The 20650-nt window shown below is 50.2% G+C and overlaps 1 protein-coding gene across 3 annotated transcripts in view; it reads left to right on the forward strand.

Annotated features, from left to right (window-relative positions):
• Positions 1 to 20650, forward strand: part of RAB11FIP3 (RAB11 family interacting protein 3) — a 108754-nt gene that overhangs the window by 72418 nt on the left and 15686 nt on the right. For 2 of the 3 annotated variants that reach the window (XM_032269377.1, XM_032269378.1), the window contains 3 exons: positions 6687 to 6836; positions 15798 to 15833; positions 19929 to 20022. In XM_032269377.1, coding sequence (XP_032125268.1) covers positions 6687 to 6836; positions 15798 to 15833; positions 19929 to 20022 — 280 coding nt within the window. Of the gene's footprint in view, positions 1 to 6686; positions 6837 to 9464; positions 9600 to 15797; positions 15834 to 19928; positions 20023 to 20650 lie in introns of all 3 variants that reach the window. The other variant, XM_032269376.1, reaches the window with a different exon arrangement.

Raw genomic sequence — 20650 nt, forward strand, 5'->3', positions numbered from 1 at the left:
TGGAGGCCTGACTGACCTTCCTGGGATGAGCCCACACCGCCTTGCCCTGTCCTAGCTGACTTCCCTGTCAGAATGACTGGCTTTAAATGTTGCTCAGCATCTTTAGCTGTAGAGATAGAAATTATAGGAGAAATGAATGTCTCAACAGGGTTTTGGAGCCCAGTCACCTTTGTAGCACCCTGAGGAGGATGTTTTCTACCTACCTGTTCCCCGCCCTCAGGATTTCTGTAACCCCCAGATTGAGTTATTGGGGCTGGAGTAGAGGGAAGGGCGGAGTCTGGGAGAAGGTCAGATCAGGGAGGTGTAGGGTGGCTCACCTGAATTAGTGTTTTAGATGTTGCCGTGTGCTACTGGGAAGGCCCACGAACCGTGCTTAAGTATAGTTGTAAACCAAAAATTCTGAGCCCCTCAACCAACTGGTGGACCCCTGTCTCAGCCTCAGGCATTCCTCAGGAAACCTGAAAATCTAGTTCAGGCTATGTCAGGTTGGGGAGGTCAGGCACGCCTTGTTAGGTCCCGTCCCTTTGGAATTCAGGCCGAGCTGACCAGCATTCACATTAAACAGAGTCTGACAAAGCGGACTTTTTATAGCAGCAGCGCGCCGCATTTCAGCCTGGCTGTAGTGGAACGTCGCATGACAGGTGGCAGGCCCTGAAAGAAATCAAAGCATTTTACCCGAAAATAAATTTCTTTGACGTTTCAGAACGGCCCTACATGACTGTCTCTTGTGGGGAAAGTCTGCACTCTGTAGAGAATCTCCTCCCTTCCTGGTCTTCTCCCTGACGCAGGAGGGAGCCTGGCACCTTCCCAGGGCTGCTGCCGGCCGCCTGGGGGCCTCATCTGCTTGATAAAGCCTTGGTCTCCACAGCCCCTTCTCTTTAGCACAGGTATTCCTTTCTATTGAGTCCAAGTCTTTAGATAGTAACTCTTTCAAACAATTGCCAACCAGAAAATTTTTGCATCTGCTTCTGACCTGGAAGCCCTCCTGTCGGGCTGCTTACAGTTGCCCCATGTTTCCTCACTGAACTAACATGCATCTTACATGTATGATGGATGCCTTATATTTCCCCATGATGAACAAAACCAGGCTGGAGCCGGATCCCCATGGGCACATGTTCTCAGGGTTTCCTGGGCCTGCCTCGCGGGCTTAGTCACTCATATTTGGCTCAGAATAAATCCCTTCAAAAAAAAATTTTCTTTTTTTTTTTTGAGACAGAGTCTCACTCTGTCGCCGAGGCTGGAGTGCAGTGGTGTGGTCTTGGTTCACTGCAAACTCTACCTCCCACGTTCAAGCGATTCTCCTGCCTCAGCCTCCCGGGTAGCTGGGACTACAGGCGCCTGCCACCACATCCAGCTAATTTTTGTATTTTTAGTAGAGATGTGGGTTCACCATCTTGGCCAGGCTAATCTTGAACTACTGACCTCGTGATCCCCTGCCTCGGCCTCCCAAAGTGCTGGGATTACAGGCGTGAGCCACTGCGCCCAGCCTCTCTTCAAATATTTCAGAGTTTAAGTCTTTTTGCCAACGTAATATACCCACAAGTAAGTGCCCATGTTGTAAGTGCACAAACAGCAGGTTTTTTAAACTGACCATTCCCAGGGGCCTGTTCTCAGGCAAGAAAAAACCCCCTGCACCAGCGGACCTCCTAGGCTCCTAGGCTCCTGCCGGCAGGCAGCTCTCCACCGGCCCTGCGTCTTCCTTCAGCGCCCTCACACAGTGAGGCCCCCCTGTGCCTGGCTTCTTCCACTTGCTCTTGTGCTTGTGGATTCAGCCCTATTTTTGCGCATCGCTGTAAACGGTTTACTTTTATTATTATAAAATTGCATGAAGATGCTGTGACTTTGAAATTTATTCTCCTGTTGACGGCAATGAGTAGTTTACTGTTTTTGGTTTTGAGGGTGAAGCTGCTGTAGGAATTCCATGTCTTTTGGGATATGTTACCGCCCTAAGTGTTGTGCTGGGGCGAGCACAGAAGGTCAACACCAAGACAAAAGTATGCCAAATTGCAGGGTCTTTTGCTGGCGGCCACGGAGGACTCACGTCTGTCCAACCTGTGGCCCCAAAAGGAGGGTGTCAAGACCTTTTATGCCCTTAAACCACCTTCGGGGCGGGGGTGGGGGCGAGGGGCTTTGGACATTCTGTAAACCACCTCCTGGGGGAGGGCGTGAAGGTGAGGGGCTTCAGACATTCCGATTGTTACTTAAGTGGTTCACAGAAGTCAGGATAAGCGTTAGTTTACACACTGCCTGGGTAGGGTGGAAATTACAGACCTTATTTACTTATTACAAGTCGCAGGTGCCAAGGTAGTGTGGGTTTGGACTGCTTGCCTGTCACATCGGAGTTACAGAGAGCAGTTTCAACAGAAAGCCGAGGTATGGTTGAGGTATGCAGTTTCATGGGGCTTTTACCGTGTCACATAAGCAGGGTGGTCATCGGGAGCTCGTCCCTTCAGCCTAGGAAGTTCCTGCAGGGGCTGCAGGGTCACTTGTTGCCGGCATCCCAGGCTCCTGGGCTTCCCGACCTCAGCAGCACGTGGCCATGTCTGCTGTCCTGGTTGACCTGTGGTGGGGCGTGCAGAGATGGTACCATGTGCTTCTTACTCGCACTTCCTGGGTGACTGATAAGGTGTGCCCCTTTCCTAGGGTTGGGAGCTCCTCTGCTGGCTGGCTGATTGTAGGGGTCTGCAGGCTTTTTCTCTAGAAGACTTTCAGGCCACGTGGCCCCCATGGCAACTCTCAGCCCTGCTGTTGTGATGCAAAAGCAGCCACAGGCATGTGGGTCAGTGAGCATGGCTGTGTCCTAGTGAAACAATTTTGAGAAACAGGCCGTGGCAGGATTTGGCCTTGCCCACTGGTCTATTGGGTCCCCTGTGTTTTTCTCACTGATTATAGGAGTCCTTTAGATATGTGTCCTTTATGAGGTGTGTGTATCACAGATTCGTTTTCTTTTACTCTGTGGGTCTCTTTTTCACCTTTTGAGGAACAGATGTTTTTAATTTTACTATGGTCCAGTTCATCCATTTTTCTTTCATGTTTAGCACTTTTGTGACTCACTTAATAAATCTTTGCTTACTATATAGTCACTATGATGTTTACTTATGCTTTCCTTTAAAAGTGTTACTGTTTTATCTTCATATTCAGATCCATGATAGTTACGTAATTTTTTTTTTTTTTTTTTTTTTTGGACGGAGTTTTGCTCTTGTTACCCAGGCTGGAGTGCAATGGCGCGATCTCGGCTCACCGCAACCTCCGCCTTCCGGGTTCAGGCAATTCTCCTGCCCCAGCCTCCTGAGAGTCGCTGGGATTACAGGCATGCGCCACCATGCCCAGCTAATTTTTTTTGTATTTTTAGTAGAGACGGGGTTTCACCATGTTGACCAGGATGGTCTCGATCTCTTGACCTCGTGATCCACCCGCCTCGGCCTCCCAAAGTGCTGGGATTACAGGCTTGAGCCACCGCGCCCGGCCAATTTTTTTGTTTTGTTTTGTTTTTTGAGACAGTCTTGCTCTGTCGCCCAGGCTGGAGTGCAGTGGCCCGATCTTGGCTCACTGCAACCTCTGCCTTCCCGGTTCGAGTGATTTTCCTCCCTCAGCCTCCTGAGTAGCTGGGACTGCTTGCACCTGCCACCAGGCCTGGCTAAATTTTTTGGGTTTTTGGTAGAGATGGGGTTTCACCATCTTGGCTGGGCTGGTCTCAAACTGCCGGCCTCAAGTGATCTGCCCTCCTTGACTTCCCAAACTTCTGGGATTATAGGCGTGAGTCACCACACCCGGCCCCACCTAGGTAATTTTTTTTTTTTTTTCGTGGAGACAGGGTCTTGACATGTTGCCCAGGGTGGTCTGGAACTTTTGGGCTCCAGGGAACTGCCTACCTCAAGATCCCAAAGTGCTGGGATTGCAGGTGTGTATTTTCTTACTAGTTTTTAAGAAGTAAATTTGCCAGGCAAGGTGGCTTACGTCTGTAAATCTAACTACTTTGGGAGGCCAAGGCAGGCAGATCATGAGGTCAGGAGTTCGAGACCACCCTGGCTAATTTGGTGAAACCCCGCCTCTACTAAAAATACAAAAATTTGGTGGGCGTGGTGATGGGAGCCTGTAATCCCAGCTACTTGGGAGGCTAAGGCAGGAGAATCGCTTGAACCCAGGAGGCGGAAGTTGCAGCGAGCTGAGATCGTGCCACTGCACTCTAGCCTGGGAGATAGAGTGAGACTTCATCTAAAAAAAAAAAAAAAAGTATAACTCTTTTAGAGGAACACACATTTTCAAAACCTCATTGGTGGCTGGATCTGATTGCTAGCTAGTGTTGCCCATCTTCTGTGGATCTTGCATGGAAAGCACGTTGGACCTCCATGCACTGAACATCCAGTTTATTTATTCAAAAAATTATTTTTCAGATCGAGTCTCACTTTGTCACCCAGGCTGGAGTGCAGTGGCATGATCTCGGCTCACTGCAACCTTCTCCTCCCAGAGAATTGCTATTCTTCTGCCTCAGCCTCCCAAGTAACTGGGACTACAGGTGCCTGCCACCATGCCTGGCTAAATTTGTTTCGTATTTTTTGTAGAAACTGGGTTTCACTATGTTAGCCAGGCTGGTCTTGAACTCGTGATCTCGTGATCTGGCTGCCTCAGCCTCCCAAAGTGCTGGGATTACAGGCGTGACCCACCGTACCCTGCCTAATGTCTGGTTTATATAGCCTCTGCCATGTAGCATGGGCCTCATGATCCCCAGCGTGACCTTCCGTGCAGGCCTCCTCTGTCCTGTCAAGCATCAGGATAAACTGTCCTGAGCAGAAGAGTAGATGGGGTGGTGAGGAGTGCTGAGCCCCTTGTCAATGCTTTTGAGGGAGGAGCAGGCTTCACCCACGTTGGCCCCGGGGAGGTGGGGAAAGGCCTCCTGGCTGATGGACCAGTGTGCTTTCCTCTCGCTGATTCTCCTCCCCTCAGAGGGTAGTTTTCTGTCATAGCGTCTGAGCCTGTTGGTAAAACAAGCAATCAGAAGAAACAGAAAATAGAGCCGGGCATGCTAGCTCATGCCTGTAATCCCAACACTTTGGGAGGTCGAGGCAGGTGGATCACCCAAGATTGCACCATTGCATTCCACCCTGGGCAACGAGAGCTCAACGTCATCACAATAAAATAAAAAAAAAAAAAAAAAAGCAGAAAGTAGAGTCTTCCTGTAATGTAGCCTAATTTTAGAGGGGACTGATGCAGACAGGTAGCTGCCGCCTTGTAGCCTAAAAAATACAGGTACGGCTGTGTCCCGTTGCCCCCGGCCGCTGTGTTTTCCAGAGCGTGGCTGTGGAGGAGTCACTCCCTTCAGAAGGAGGATGGGTACTTGGAATCCCCTTCCTTTTCCCGGTGGGAATTTGCTGTTAAGTTTTAGATGAAATCAGAAGTTTGAACTCCGTCGCCCAGTGGTTGTGTGAGGACAGCAGCTCCCTAAAGAAGAGGCAGAGGTGCTTGAACCCAGGTGTTGGTCTGTGTTGACCTGTGCTGTCCAGTGTGTGGCTGCAGAACTCGCGATGTGGGAGAACTCCACACTTGCTGCAGAGTGAGGAGTGTGAAGAGGCTGGAATTTTTGAAATGACTGCCTGTTGAGCTAAGTAAAATTTTGGGGGCCAGGTGTGGTGGCTCACACCTGTAATCTCAGCACTTTGGGAGGCCAAGGCAGGTGGATCACCAGGTCAGGAGTTCAAGACCAGCCTGGCCAAGATGGTGAAACCTCATCTCTACTAAAAATACAAAAATTAGCTAGGTGTGGTGGCACGTGCCCATAATCCTGGCTACTCAGGAGGCTAAGGCAGAGAATTGCTTGAACCTGAGAGGGAGAGGTTTCAGAGAGCCGAGATTGCGCCATTGTACTGCAGCCTGGGTGACAGAGCAAGACTCCATCTCAAAAAAAAAATTTGGTATAATCTATTTCACCTGTTTCTTTACTTTTTTTTTTTCTTTGAGACAGGGCATTGCTGTCGCCCAGGCTGGAGTGCAGTGGTTCCATCACTGCTCACTGCAGCCTCCACCTCCCAGGCTCCAGTGATCCTCCCATTTCAGCCTCTTGGGTACCTGGGACTACAGGTGTGTGCCGCCATTTAAACTGGTGGTTTTTGGCTGATTTTAAATTCCTTTTGTGTAGATGAGGCCTTCCTCTGTTGCCCAGGCTGGTCTCGAACTTCTGAGCTCAAGTCATTTGCTTGCCTTGGCCTCCCAAAGTGCTGGGATTACAGGCATGAGGCACCACGCCCAGCCTGCTTTTTTTTTTTTTTTTTTTTGGACATATTTCCGTTCTGTTGCCAGGCTGGAGTGCAGTGGCTTGATCTCAGCTCACTGCAACCTCCGTCTCCCAGGTTCAAGCAATTCTCCTGCCTCAGCCTCCCAAGTAGCTGGGATTACAGGCACACGCCACCACACCCAGCTCATTTTTTGCATTTTTAGTAGAGACGGGGTTTCACCATGTTGGCCAGGATGGTCTCGATCTCTTGACCTCGTGATCCGCCTGACTTGGCCTCCCAAAGTGCTGGGATTACAGGTGTGAGCCACTGTGCCCGGCCCCGCCTCTTTTTTTAAGGTGGTTCCCAGGACTCAAGTGTGGCTTCTAGCACACCCTCTGGAAGGCACCTTCCACACCCTCAACTCAGGGGTGCCCATGGCCTTCAGTCAGAAGACATCATTTCTGTTTTCCTTTGCAGGCCCTACCCGCGTGGCCAGTCTGTCATCACGGTGATCGGGGGCGAGGAGCACTTTGAGGACTACGGTGAAGGCAGTGAGGCAGAGCTGTCCCCAGAGACCCTGTGCAACGGGCAGCTCGGCTGCAGTGACCCCACTTTCCTCACGCCCAGGTAATGCCACCTTGTGCTGGTGCAGACTCCACCTCCTCCTTCCTGTGGTTAGTTATCTGAAGTTTCCCTTTTTGGTTCGTACTTTGGTAAAAGAGAACTTCCTTTCCTTCATGGAATGTGATTAAATAAACCATATTCAAAAATTTTAAATTTATACCTGAATGAAAGCTGGGTGAAGTTCCTCTCATCCAGCTACATCCCCAGATCACTCCAAATCTCTGAGGCCTCAGCGGAATCTTGGTATAGAGCTGTGTTCGGATACTCAGCTTGCGGGTTCCTTAGCTGTGAGCTGTGGATCACATTGTGGTCTGTGCAGGCTTTTCAGGGAGGCCTTGAGATCACAAGTCAGTCTTTGGATTCATTTCCTTGTAAATACCTGACATCCCCGAACTGGAAAGTTGTGGCTTTGAATAAATAGAAGCATGACATCCGGCAGCCGAGAAGCCTGCTCACAGGCATCCAGAGTCCTCTTGGTTTGGATCCAAACATGGGGTCTTAGGCACCCACGTCTGAGGGCTTGGGGCCCCCGAGTGGGGGATCAGTCCCTTGAGGACGCTCCTGACTTCAGGGAGACCCTCACCTGGCTGATGGGGCTGTCACTTCAATCCCCTCACCCCTTTGCTGTGGGGTTCTTGTTCTCCATCTTTGCCAGCAGTAACGCTTAGTCCTCTTTTTCTTTTTTTTTTTTTTTTTTTTTGAGATGGGAGTCTCGACCTTTTGCCTGATCTGGAGTGTGGTGGTGTGATCTTGGCTCTCTGCAACCTCTGCCTCCTGGGCTCAAGCAATTCTCCTGCCTCAGCCTCCTGAGTAGTTGGGATTACAGGCGCTCACCACCATGCCCTGCTTATTTTTTGTACTTTTAGTAGAAATTGGGTTTCATTTTGTTGGCCAGGCTGGTCTCAAACTTCTGACCTCGTGATCCTCCTACCTTGGCCTCCCAAAGCACTGGGATTACAGGTGCGAGCCACCACGCCTGGCCGAGGCCGTCTCTTTAAGCAGCCGAAAGAGTCCTTCCTTGCCCACTGCCCACCTGCTGTTACTGAGGCCCAGAGGCACAGGGAAGGTGGGTGGAGGGCAGTGCAGGAGGGGCCACTCCTTATGCTGAGCACCTTGTCTGCCCACAGGGTCCCCCTCTCATTCCCCATGTGCCCTCCCCAAGCCGCCCCTCAGCCCTGGGTGTGGGGTCCCCTGCACAGGTATCCTATGTGCTGGTTGGTCCCGGCAAGCGCCCTGGGAGAGTTGTGCGTGTGTGAGGCATCGCAGGTGGTCCTCAGAGGCACTGCGCGTTCCTCTCCCAGCGCCTGGTGTCAGGACAAGGGCCAGAAGACTGGGCGTTTCTGAACTCTGTGTCTCTGTGCTTGGTAATCATCTCTTCCTCCAGGGTTTAGTTTGTCCCTGTCTCTTGTTCAGTGTTTTCATTGTTGCCTGTTTAAGGTGTAATGTCTATGCTACGTTGTATGTGTCACTTTTCACCTTTCTTTAACTTGAGCTTCCACATGGTTTCCCATAGTCCCTGGGTCCCAGTGCCCGAGATGAGACTGCCTTTGCACCTTTGCCTGCCCGTCACCCCCTGCCAGTACCCAAGAAGCCCATGGAGGTGAAGTCACAGGGAGAGTAGCTAGTGTACCACCATGAAATAGAACACTGAGTTTTTTTGTGTTTTTTAAAAACGGGGTTTCACCATGTTGGTCAACCTGGTTTTGAACTGCCGACCCCAGGTGATTCACTGGCCTTGGCCTCCAAAGTGCTTGGATTACAGGCATGAGCCACCACGCCCAGCCAGAACACTGAGTTTTAACATATGTCGTTTTTTTTTTTAATTTTTGTTTTTATTTTTTGAGGCAGGATCTCACTCTATTGCCCAGGCTGCAGTGGCGTAAGCACCGCTCACTGCAGCTTCAATCTCCCTGGGCTCACATGATCCTCCCATCTCAGGCTCCTGAGTAGCTGGGACTATAGGTGTCAGCTGCCACGCCAGGCTAATTTTTGTATTATTTTGTAGAGACAGGGTCTCACTGTTGCCCAGGTTGGTCTCAAACTCCTGAGCTCAAGTGACCCACCCAGCTAGGTCTCCCACATTGCTGGAATTATAAGCATGAGCTACCTATGGTGCCCGACTTTAATGCACATTTTAAAAATGACACAACTATTGTAGATGTACCATTCATGCGTAGCTTTTGCTAGAGGTGGTTTTTGGAGTAATCACAAACAGCACACTGAGTAAAAGTGTACCTGGAGACATGCTTTGCTGCCACATTCACGTGTTTTTGCCAAAAGAGAAAGCAGTGTGATTGTTTACCTTCTTGTTAAAGAAGGGTTTTTGATTTTCGAGGACGCTCTCAGGCTGCTCCTGCTTTGTTCTTGGTGCCTGACCCAGAGGAGCAGGTGTGTGCAGGGCCCCCTGCTGCTCCAGCCGGTGCCTGTCCTGGGTGCCTGGTGGCAGCTGAGGGTTGTGGGCTCACGGTGTTCTAAAGGCAAGAGCCAGAACAGTCCACAGCCCATTCTCTCACCACGTGCTTTTGTTCCGCACCGTGTCCTGTCCTGTCCTGTCCTCAGCCCCTTGTGCAGAGTCACAGATGGCCCCATGGGTCCCCACCCTCTCCTGAACGGATGCTTCTGTCTCTCTAGCACTGACCCTCTTGCCGCAAAGCTGCACAGCATCCTCACTGATGAGGCGTTTGAGTTTTACTGTAGCCAGTGCCACAAACAAATCAACCGCCTTGAGGATCTTTCCGCCCGCCTGAGTGATCTTGAAATGAATAGGTAACTGACCAGTGCCTGGCCTTGCTGTCTGTTTCCAGGGTGCGGGGGACTGGTGATGCCCACAGCCCCCTCTAGGGCCTGACCGGACTCCAGTGCTTCCTGAGGACTGGCCTGGTTGCCCCGAGGCGACCAGGAGCCACTCAGGCCACGGGACTCTCCCTGTGGCCCCGCCTCTTCCCCTGCATGCGTGGGCCGCCAGGGCCCTGCCTACTCCCCTGCATGCCTTGGGCCGCCAGGGCCCCGCCTACTCCCCTGCATGCCTTGGGCCGCCAGGGCCCCGCCTCCTCTCATGCATGCGCAGCCCAGGCAGCTGCTTGTCTTGGTGGGAGGGTGATGAGCCTTTGCAAGCTGTACTGTCCTGTGTCTGAAAGAGGATACTTTCTGCATTTTACTAAAAGATTTCTTTCATTGAGCTCATGAGACAGAGTTGGGAAATGTAAAGATTTGGTCTTTAAGAACAGATGTGTACAGCTTTCAGGAATGTTAGTTTAAGTGGGGTTTTGTATACTCACAGTGAGTGTGTAAGGGAGCTCCATCCCTGTGTCTCGGCAGGGGAGCTCCTGTGGCTGACTCCCCATGGCTAACCTCCAGTTACAGAGACATTTTTGGGTGGTTTGCACATATTGATGTGCCTGTTAGGGATCTTGTTGATTTCGCTTGCGGTAAAGCCTTTGGGGAAACCCCTGGGTAGGCAGCTCTCAAGGAGGGTCTGGAGAAGCGATGGGCCACTTTGGAGCTCTCCACAGCAGCCCCAGCCTAGCAGAGGAGGTGAGTGAGCAGGCAGGCTCATGCTGGAGATCTGGGCCAGCTTCCTGAAGAACGGGCCTTGGCCAATTGGGAGGGTTTGTAAAGGCGATCTATCCTGATAGCTCCAGCATGTTTAGGGGTCTGTGTGAAACTGCTGACCTGTCTTGAGCCTGCCCCTGCCCCCAGGGGGCTTCTGCCAAGGCCTTGGTGGTAGGCGCTCACTGCTCACAGCCTTATTGAGGCTTCTGTCCTGCATCTAGTTCCATTTCCAGCGCAACTTAACTCTTCTTATGTTCCGTGAAATGCTTCGAAACACAGGGCCTCCAGCCAGTGCCCATTCAGATGGGAGGGCAGGGGTGGCACCCAGGCCTGATGGCCATTCTGGAGCACCAGGGGGTCTTGGCAGCATGAGGAGAAAGCGGAAATGCTCTTTGAAGAGGGCCTTCCTGGGAGACTTGAGGCCATCCAGAATCTGGTGATGATTACAAAGATCCACTACCCTCAATTTTAGGGGAAATCAGTTTTGGTTTCCATGGAATTTCCTGAAAGTAAACTTAACTTGGTCATGCTTTGTGGGCGACAAGAGGTGATTTAGTCCAGCTCACCTCTGGAAGCTTTGATGTCAGATACAGTGTCCAGTGGTAAACCTCAAAACAGGCCCACAACTGTTGCATTTTCCAGGTACCCTGGAGCCTCTAAAAACACTTCATTTTGTAGAAACTAAGACGTGTGCTGTACCTGGAGGTATATTTTCAAATTGTAAACGCTGCTGGGCTGTCAGTCCAGGCCCTGAGAGTCAGTAGGTAAATTGAATGATGAGTCTGTCCTGTCCTGTTAGTTCTAGGGAGTCTCAAAAATAATAGGATAAAATTAGATTTCTATTAAGGCCGGGCAGGGCAGCTCACACCTGTAATCCCAGTGCTTTTGGAGGCCAAGGTGGGCAGATCACTTGAACCCAGGAGTTGTAGACCAGCCTGGCCAACATGGTGGAACCCCGTCTCTACTAGAAATACAAAAATTAGCTAGGCAGGGTGGCACATGCCTGTAATTCCAGCGACTCAGGTAGCTGAGGCATGAGAATCACTTGAATCCAGGAGGTGGACGTTGCAGTGAGCCAAGATTGTAACACTGCACTCCAGGCTGGGCAACACAGTGAGACTCCTTCTCAAAAAGAAAACATTTTTTAAAAAACAGCTGTATTAGAATATATATTATTAGCCTCCAGTCAGGAAAGGAGAGTTACACAGTAATTTGAACAGGGAAAGTTTAATACAAAGAATGAGCGGGGTGTGGTGGTGCGCGTGTCTGTTATCCCAGTGCTTTGGGAGCCTGAGGCGGGAGGATCACATGACTGGGAGGTAGAGGCTGCAGTGAGCTGTGGTTGCACCACTGCACTTCAGCCTGGGCCACAGAGAGAGACCCTGTCTCTAAAAAAAGATAATAATACAAACAAATGGCCGGATGCAGTGGCTCATGCCTGTAAGCCCAGCACTTTGGGAGGCTGACGCAGGCGGATCATGAGGTCAGGAGATCGAGACCATCCTGGCTAACACAGTGAAAACCTGCCTCTATTAAATATACAAAAAATTAGCCAGATGGTCGCTTGTGTCTGTAATCCCAGCTACTCGGGAGGCTGAGGCAGAAGAATTGCTTGAACCCGGGAGTCGGAGGTTGCAGTGAGCCAAGACTGTACCACTGCACTCCAGCCTGGGCGACAAAGCAAGAATCTGTCTCAAAAAAAAAAAAAAATAGGCCGGGCGTGGTGGCTCACACCTATAATCCAAGCACTTTGGAGGCCAAGGTGGGCAGATCACCTGAGGTCGGGAGTTCAAGACCAGCCTGACCAACAGGGTGAAACCCCATCTTTAAAAAAATAAAGCCTGATGGAGAAAGACTGTGTTCCATTAGCAGAAGCAGGCTTTAAAAAGTGGATGATAAGAAACTTCTGGGAATTAAAACAACTTGTTCTAACCCAATGCAAAGAAACTAAGAACTTTGAAAAAAGGTTTGACGAAATGTTAACAATAACACACAATTTAGAGAGGAAAATAAGTGAATTAATGGAGTTGAAAAACAACACGAGAACTTCGCGAACTATGCACAAGTTTTGACAGCCGAATTGATCAAGCAGAAGAAAAGATATCAGAGTTCGAAGACCAACTTAATGAAATAAAACAAAAAGACAAGATTAGAGAAAAAAGGATAAAAAAGAACGAGCAAAGTCTCCAAGAAATATGGGACTATGTGAAAAGACCTAATCTACGCTGGTTAGGTGTACCTGAATGTGACGAAGAGAATCAATCCAAGCTGGAAAATACGCTTCAGGATATTATTCAGGAAAACTTTCCCAACCTAGCAAGGCAGGACAATATTCAACTCCAGGTAACACAGAGAACACCACAAAGATATTCCTCAAGAAGACCAACCTCAAGGCACATAATCACCAGAATTCACCTGGGTTGAATTGAAAGCGAAAATACGGAGGGCAGCCAGAGAGAAAGGTCAGGTTACCCATAAAGGGAGGCTTGTCGGGCTCACAGCAGATCTCTCAGCGGAAACCCTACAAGACAGAATAGAGTGGGGGCCAATGTTCAGCATCCTTAAAGAAAAGAACTTTCAACTCAGAAATTTACCTCCAGCCAAACTAAGCTTCATAGGCGAAGGAGGAATAGGGTCTTTTGTGAGCAAGCAAGCACTCAGAGATTTCATCACCACCAGGCCTGCTTTACAAGAGCTTCTGAAAGAACCACTACAAATAGAAAGGAACAACCAGTATCAGCCTTTCTAAAAAAATACCAAAAAATAAAGAACATCAACATAATTAAGAACTTGCATCAATTAATGGGCAAAACAGCCAGCTAACATTAAATGGCAGTATCAAACTCACATATATTGTTATTAATTCTAAATTTATTTATGTATTTATTTATTTATTTTGAGTTGGAGTTTTGCTCTTGTTACCCAGGCTGGAGTGCAATGGCGCAATCTCGGCTCACCGCAACCTCCGCCTCCTGGGTTCAGGCAATTCTCCTGCCTCAGCCCCCTGAGTAGCTGGTATTACAGGCACGCGCCACCAGGCCCAGCTGATTTTTTGTATTTTTAGTAGAGACGGGGTTTCACCATGTTGACCAGGATGGTCTCGATCTCTTGACCTCGTGATCCACCCGCCTCGGCCTCCCAAAGTGCTGGGATTACAGGCATGAGCCACCGCGCCCGGCCTTAATTCTAAATTTAAATCAACTAAATCCCCCAATCCAAAGACAGAGACAGGCAAAAAAAGCCAAGACCCATTGGTATGCTACATCCAGACCCATCTCACATGCAAGGATACACAAAGATTCAAAACAAACGGATGGAGAAAAATTTACCAACCAAATGGAGCGCAAAAATAAATAAATAAATAGAAAGCAGGAGTTGCAATTTTTGCTGATAAAATAGACGTTAAAGCAACAAAGATCAAAAGAAGCAAAGAAGGATATTACATAATAAAAGGATCAATGTAACAAGAAGAGCTAAAGATCCTAGATATATACGCACCCAATGCAGGAATATCCAGATATATAAGACTTATAAAGAGACTTGGACTCCCACACAATAATAGTGGGAGACTTCAACATTAATATTTGACAGATCAATGAGACAGAAAGTTAACATCGATATTCAGGACTTGAACTCAGATCTGGAACAAGTAGACTTAATTAACATTTATAGAACTCTCCGCTTTAAATACACAAAATATACACTCCTATCAGTACTACATCACACCTATTTACAGGTTTAAATGAAATATTGGTTGGCTGCTTGTTAATTATTTTCTTTCCTCTTTTTTTTTTTTCCATGCCTCTATTATTAAACACAATTAAGGCATACCCATTTTTAGGCTGCATTCTACCCCGGGCAATAAAGCAACACCCCTGTTCTCTCTCCCTCTTCCTCTTCCTCTTTCTTCCTCTCCTTCATTCTTTTTTTTTTCTTTTTCTTTTTTTTTTATTTCTCTTTCTTTCTTTCTCTCTTTCTAAAAAAAAAAAAAAAAAATTGAATAGGGCATCTAGAGCTCTCTGTCCTCAGACCTTCCATCTCATTCTTATGGGAAAAAATAAATAAATAAAATAAAATAAAAATAAATAAATTAATTAAAAAAATAATACAAACAAAAAAATTTAAAAATCATTAGGGAAAGAAAAAGAATGACTTTCACAGGTATTTGGAGTAATGAGGCACTGGCTAGGATGAGTAAAAGAACTCTGCAGAGCATAGGGACAGCAGCCACAGGTGCAGCCGCCGGGTCCCCCAGCTGTAGCCACTGCCACCCAGGGCTGAGGTCTGCGGTGGGTGAGACCACTGTGCTGTCAAGGCTTGTGGGGAACCTGCCTCCTGGCTGCCAGGAAAGCTTTTCTCTTGCAGGACGCTTGGCAGGGGCACCCAGTAGAGCACAGTTACCTGAGGGGAGTCTGGCCACTGGCTGCAGTGGGCAGGACGCTCCCTGGAGTGGGTGCCAGGGAGGCTGCATGTGTTGGAGGGCCCTGCAGAAAGTGGTCAGATCCAGGAGGCAAACTGCTTCCTGCTGTGCTTGTTCCACGGCTCCCTCTGCTACACAGAGGAAGAGCCTGCTAAGGGCCCAGCTCTGCTACCAGGCAGGTAAAAAGGTTGGACTTGGAGCTGGGGGTCCCTACATTAACAGCTGGCACAGGAGCTGACTCCTTCAGGAGATTTTTCTGCCTGACCTTAGAAAGAATATCATAAGTGTTTTTCAGACAAGTAAACTGAAGAGAGATGTGGCTTTTGAGTTTCAGTTCTCAGGCCCCAGGGGACGTGTGTCTTCTTGCAGGCTGAGGCTAATAGTTTAGCAGCTAGATTGGAAATTACAACTATGGACCTCAGAAATGAGAGAGAAGGTAAGTTCGGCCCATGTGCCACTGCAGATGTTTAAATCAGACAGATGATGTGTACTTGGCCACATTTACTGCCCTGAAATGGCAGTGGGAAAAGCTTCCAAACTGATGCCTGGGCAGGCGCTCTGAGCCTGACGCATCAGTGTCGAGGTTGAAGCCAGAGGCAAACTCTACTGTCATGGCGGGGCCTGGGTCACTTTTCACATGGGGGCCTCCAAAGGCCAAGAGTTTGGGGGTAATTTGGCTTCAGAAGCATTGGGACAGGTTGGCCAGCTGGCGGGACCAGGTGTGGTGCTGGCCCCTCAATTGCGGCCTGGAGTGGGTGCATCTGGAAGCCTCTTTGGGGCTGGAGTAACGAGCGGTGTGCAGCCCCACCCGGCACTGCCCATGTCCTTGCTGTCTTGCTGAGTGAGCGTTTGTGCATGGGCTTGCCTGGGGGGCCCTGCATGCCAGGAGCGCCACTGAAAGACCGCCGCCCTGTATGTCCAAGGCCTGAGTTTCCTGCTTCCTCCTGCTCCTCTCTAACACAGTTTTCCTGTTTATTTTGTTTTCTGCACAGTCCGACAAAGCGGCTCTCCAGCAAGAAGGTGGCAAGGTAGGTGGGTCCTACTGAAAAACGTTCTTCTGAAGTGGATTATTAATCATAGTTTAAAAAAAAAAAACAGTTTAGAAAATGTTCTTTTCCATGGAATTTCTTAAACTCCTGCAAGTTACTTTTCATGGCTTTGAGCTGAACCTTCAGCCAGCCTCCTGAGAGGGGTGTTGCGAAAGGGTTTCCAAGTCTGTGAATTTGGACCCGGATTTGTGACCAGGAGGTACATGTCAGAAGCTTTTGGTGCTGGGCCTGTTCTGTGCTCACTGCAAGATCTGGAAGGGGCCAGATTTCCAAATGTCTGCTCTAGGTTGGCTCTAAGGTGGCGAGACCCAGTGAGGAGCCTGGCTTCTCAAAGCTGGGTCTGGGCAGCTCCCCAAGGTGAGTTGAAGGTGAGGGCTGGGCCTGACTCCAATTCCTAAAGACTGTTTCTTCATTTTTCAGCTATGCGTAGATCTGTTGGCTTCCTGCTGTGAAAGATGGCAAAGGAACAAAGATGTTCCTTTGTTTTGGGGGTTGGATTCTGTAGCACCCTGGCCCCTTCTTCCCGCTTGTTTGTTTTCTCCATTTTTTGTCCAGCACATCTTTCTGTAGCTTCTTGAGAAAAAGGGTGCCCAGAAGATAAACTTGAGACTGCATTGGTTTGGACTGTGAGTTTGGATAGTTTTCTGGTAAGATTTTGAAGGCATTGCTCACCTTGGAGTTGCTACCATGAAGTTGAACCTTTCTGACTTGGTTTCTTTGTGATCAGCCTGGGCAACATAGTGAAACCCTGTCTCTAGGAAAAAATAAAAATAAAGAAAAATAGACAAGGTCTTGCCGTGTTGCCCAGGCTGTAGTGCATTGGTGTTCACAGGTGCAGCCATAGCTCACGATAGCCCCAGACTCCCTGGGCTCATGTGATCATCCCACCTCAGCCTCCCAAAGTTCTGGGACTACGGATTTGAGCCACCACATCCAGCCAAGGACGGAAACCTTTTGTTTTCCATTTTCTTTTATTTTGAGACATTGCCTTGCTCTGTCAACCGGGCCAAAGTACCATGGCACAATCACAGCTCACTGCAGCCTGTACCTCCCAGGCTTGCTCCATCCTCCCAAGTACCTGGGACTACAGGTGTGCATTGCCATGCCCGGCTAGTCTTTTAATTTTTAGTAGAGATGGATTTTCACTATGTTGCCCAGGCTGGTTTTAAACTCCTGGGCGTAAGCGATCCTCCCACCTTGGCCTCCCAAAGTGCTGGGATCACAGGCATGAGCTGTCACACCTGGCCAAGGATGGAAACTTTTTCTTTTCGTTTCTCTTCTCTTCTCTTTTTGAGACAGTCTTGCTCTGTCACCCAGGCTGGAGTGCAGTGATGTGATCACTGCTCACTACAGTCTTGACCTCCCAGACCTCCCAACTCAGACAGTCCTTCCGCCTCAGCCTCCTGAGCAGCCGGGACCACAGGCGCATGCCACCATGCCTAGATAATTTGTGGAGACAGGGGTTTTACTGAGTTGCCCAGACTGGTCTTGAACTCCTGGGCTTAAGCATTCCCCCACCTCTGCCTCCCGGAGTGCTGGGATTACAGGTGTGAGCCACATGCACCCCACCTGTTTTCCATTTTCTATCATCTTAGAGGCTGGGGGCTAGAGGAAGCAGAGGTGAACGTCATCATGCATTTTTTTCTAACCACCTTCCTGCTCACCCCTCTTAGAAAAGCATTGAGCTCTTAGGTATGTGACATGAACTCTACCTATACTTCTGTTACCACTTCAGCATCACCTCCCTTCTCATTTCATCAAGTCTTTCACTCCAGACAGGCTGCAGCTGGTGACACGAAAGGCCAGTCAAGGCCAGCTGGAGCATCTCCTTGAGGCCTTCCACGCCTAGGATGGCGTGCAGCCTGCAGCTGGCTGTCATGGCTTGTGTCAGAAATACCCTTTAAAGTTTAGGGTTTCCTTCATGGATACCCTTCAGTATAAAAAAAGCCCAATCTGCAGTTATGTGTAGTTAGAGTTTATAAAAAGAGGCATATTGTGCAGTATATATGTCTGTCCACATGTAAATATATATAATGTAACATGTAATCTGCTGTTTTGCCCCAAATGGGCCACAAGAGGCTAAAGCACAAAAGAACCATGGTGATTGGCCTCTCACAGTTCTCAGCCCTTCTCACTGCACTGTTGCTGCGATGGTGGGTCCTGCGGCAGCTGTTACAGCCCCCGGGCCTGCCGCGTTGCTAAGCTCTCAGCCTGGCTCCTCCCCGACTGTGAGATGGAAGGGGTTTTCTCCAGTCTGCCGTGTGTGCAGGGATAGGGCTCCGGGAAGAGCGGACTCCATCAGGGCAGGAGGAAGGGCTCAAAGCAGGCCTGTGGCCCTGGGTGGGAGGCCTCAGGGACCCCAGTACCTCCTGGCTCACTGACCAGGCTTGACCTACTATACTGCCCTTTAGGGCAGATCAGGCTTTTTCATAGCTCCCTCTCGGGGTGGGGGAGAGTCCTCCCAAGTGAGAGTGGGGTGTAGCTGGAGAGTCCCTCTTTCTGGGGGATTTAAATAAGCGAGGACCCTCTGCCTCACGCTGGTGGCCATGTGTGGTGGCTGCACACTGGGTGCCTGGGGATGGCTGGGCCTCCCATCCCTGAGTCAGCCCCAGGAGCACCTGCGCCTCTAGGACAGCTGAGAACTGCTGACAGGCCCCAGGCTGCGGCCTCTCCTCAGGATGGGCTCTGGGACGCAGCGTCCTGCCTGGAGTGGCTCATGTCTGGGGGCAAGGTCGTGGGTGTTGAAGAGCCACGACTGGCCAAGAGCATGATGTCTGTCGGCAGCAGCTTTTGAGAAGTTGATGAAATCCGCCGAGTCCCCAAAGGGCGCTTGTGTGTCCCAGCTGGTGCTCGTTCACAGGGCTTGTGGTCTCCAGGGGTGAAGATGCCCTTCCTTTTTCCCTCTCAGAGCATTTATGGGGAAAAAAATGGAAATGTTCAAGCTTAGTTGGTACTGAAAAGCAAATCGAATTTCATACACTTGATAGACGTTTTCAGGGCAAATATATTAGCATTTTATTGAATTCTTACTCTGCTGTGTTTCTAGCCAAGCTGTTTGTGTGCCTGACCTTGGTTAAACCTCAGATTGCCTCTAGTTCCCCATTTCATAGGCAAGGAAGGCTCAGGAGAGGGTCAGTGCTTTCTCAGGGTCACACGGCTCACTACTGAGGCTCCCAGGATGTATAAAGAACTCAACACGCCACTTTGCTGTTGGCATTTATGTGCAGTGTTCCTTTTCTGTACTCCCAGCAAGTTAGGGTTGGTGCAGATTCACTGCAGGTAATCTGGCCATGTGGTGATCATGAGCACCCATTTACTGCACACCTAAGTTCACACTCCCTGGAGAAGCTTCTGCCCCAGGGCCACAGCCTGTGGGCCTTTGGATCCACACAGGACCACAGGGCTGAGTGTCCCTGAGCCTGGCCTGGGTAGTACCCGGCATGGCCTACAGGGCTGCGGGTGCGTCGACAGGAGCTATTGCCACAGAGGACACTGCGTCTGGTGCCTTCCTGGACTTGGTTGGACCAGGTTCCCAGTGTGTCCTTGAGGGTGACACTGAGTGAGACTTCTGGGATCCACACCTTTCCTAGGACCCTCACCGTTCCTGCCACGGAGAGCACCTGTGAAAGTCCAAGATCAAGAATGTGCATGTGGGAGGTGTATGCAGGTCGAGGTCCTTAGCTGATATCTCACAGGCCTCTGGTAGAGACGAGATTGTTCATGTCTCCTCGAAGAAGGGCACCATGTTTTATTGTACCCGAGTACAAAGTCCTCTCTGCTGTTCACTGGCTGGGACTGAGGTCGTGTTCTGTCGGGCTCCAAAGAGCGCCTGGAGGACTCAGACCACAGAGCACGGGCTGCTTGCCCCCAGCTCCTGGCACAGATGTCCGGCCTGGGACCCCCACTGTACGTAGTGTTTTAATTGGAAGGAGACCACCGACCAGGACAGGGGGAGGACCTGTCCCCCACGATGCTGCTGCCTGCTTTTCAGATTGACCTGGAAGTGCTCCTGCTGACAGAGCGTGTCCTGTGGCTTTTCCCTTTCTTCCCTCTGCTGTTGTGCCTTTTCCGTAGGTACCTGCACCAGTCAGGGGCCCTGACCATGGAGGCCCTGGAGGACCCTTCGCCCGAGCTCGTGGAGAGCCCAGAGGAGGACATTGCTGACAAGGTAGGCCCTGGAGGGCTGGGCAGGTGGCAAGTGGGGGATTTAGAACACACCACGCCTGAGGGCCTTTGCAGATACCCCAGGACAGCACAGCCGGAGGTGGCCCCATGTCATCCGGGGCTCCCCAGACCCTCCATCCAGTGCCGATGCTGTGGCACGTTTCCCCAGGGGAACTTGTGGCCGTGTGATAAGGAGCCATCCTATTTGCGCAAAGGGCCAGCTGGGAGCAGTGGACCGGGCCGTGAGAGTGAGGGCCCTTGGGTATCCCGCCCTGCTGTGTCTGAGTCAGGTCTGGGGACACCTGGACATTCGGTCCACCAGGCCCGTGGAGACAGCATCTGGGGCAATCACAATTTGGGAGAAGAGTGCTGGCCCTGCAGTGACTGCAGAGCCAGCACTGAGGAATGGGCCTCTCCTGGGGAATGAATGCAATGATTGACAGCAGCCAGGGCAAGGCAGCCTTGCCCTACTGGAGCTGCTTTTCAGCTGGATGCGGTGGCTCACGCCCGTAATCCCAGCACTTTGGGAGGCCAAGGCGGGCAAATAACTTGAGGTCAGGAATTTGAGACCAGCCCGGCCAACATGGTGAAACCATGTCTCTACTACTGAAAATACAAGTTAGCCGGGCGTG

This window comes from Sapajus apella, unplaced genomic scaffold (genome assembly GCF_009761245.1).
Source record: "Sapajus apella isolate SASKATOON/1434 unplaced genomic scaffold, GSC_monkey_1.0 scaffold192, whole genome shotgun sequence".
In the NCBI taxonomy this organism is placed as follows: domain Eukaryota; kingdom Metazoa; phylum Chordata; class Mammalia; order Primates; family Cebidae; genus Sapajus; species Sapajus apella.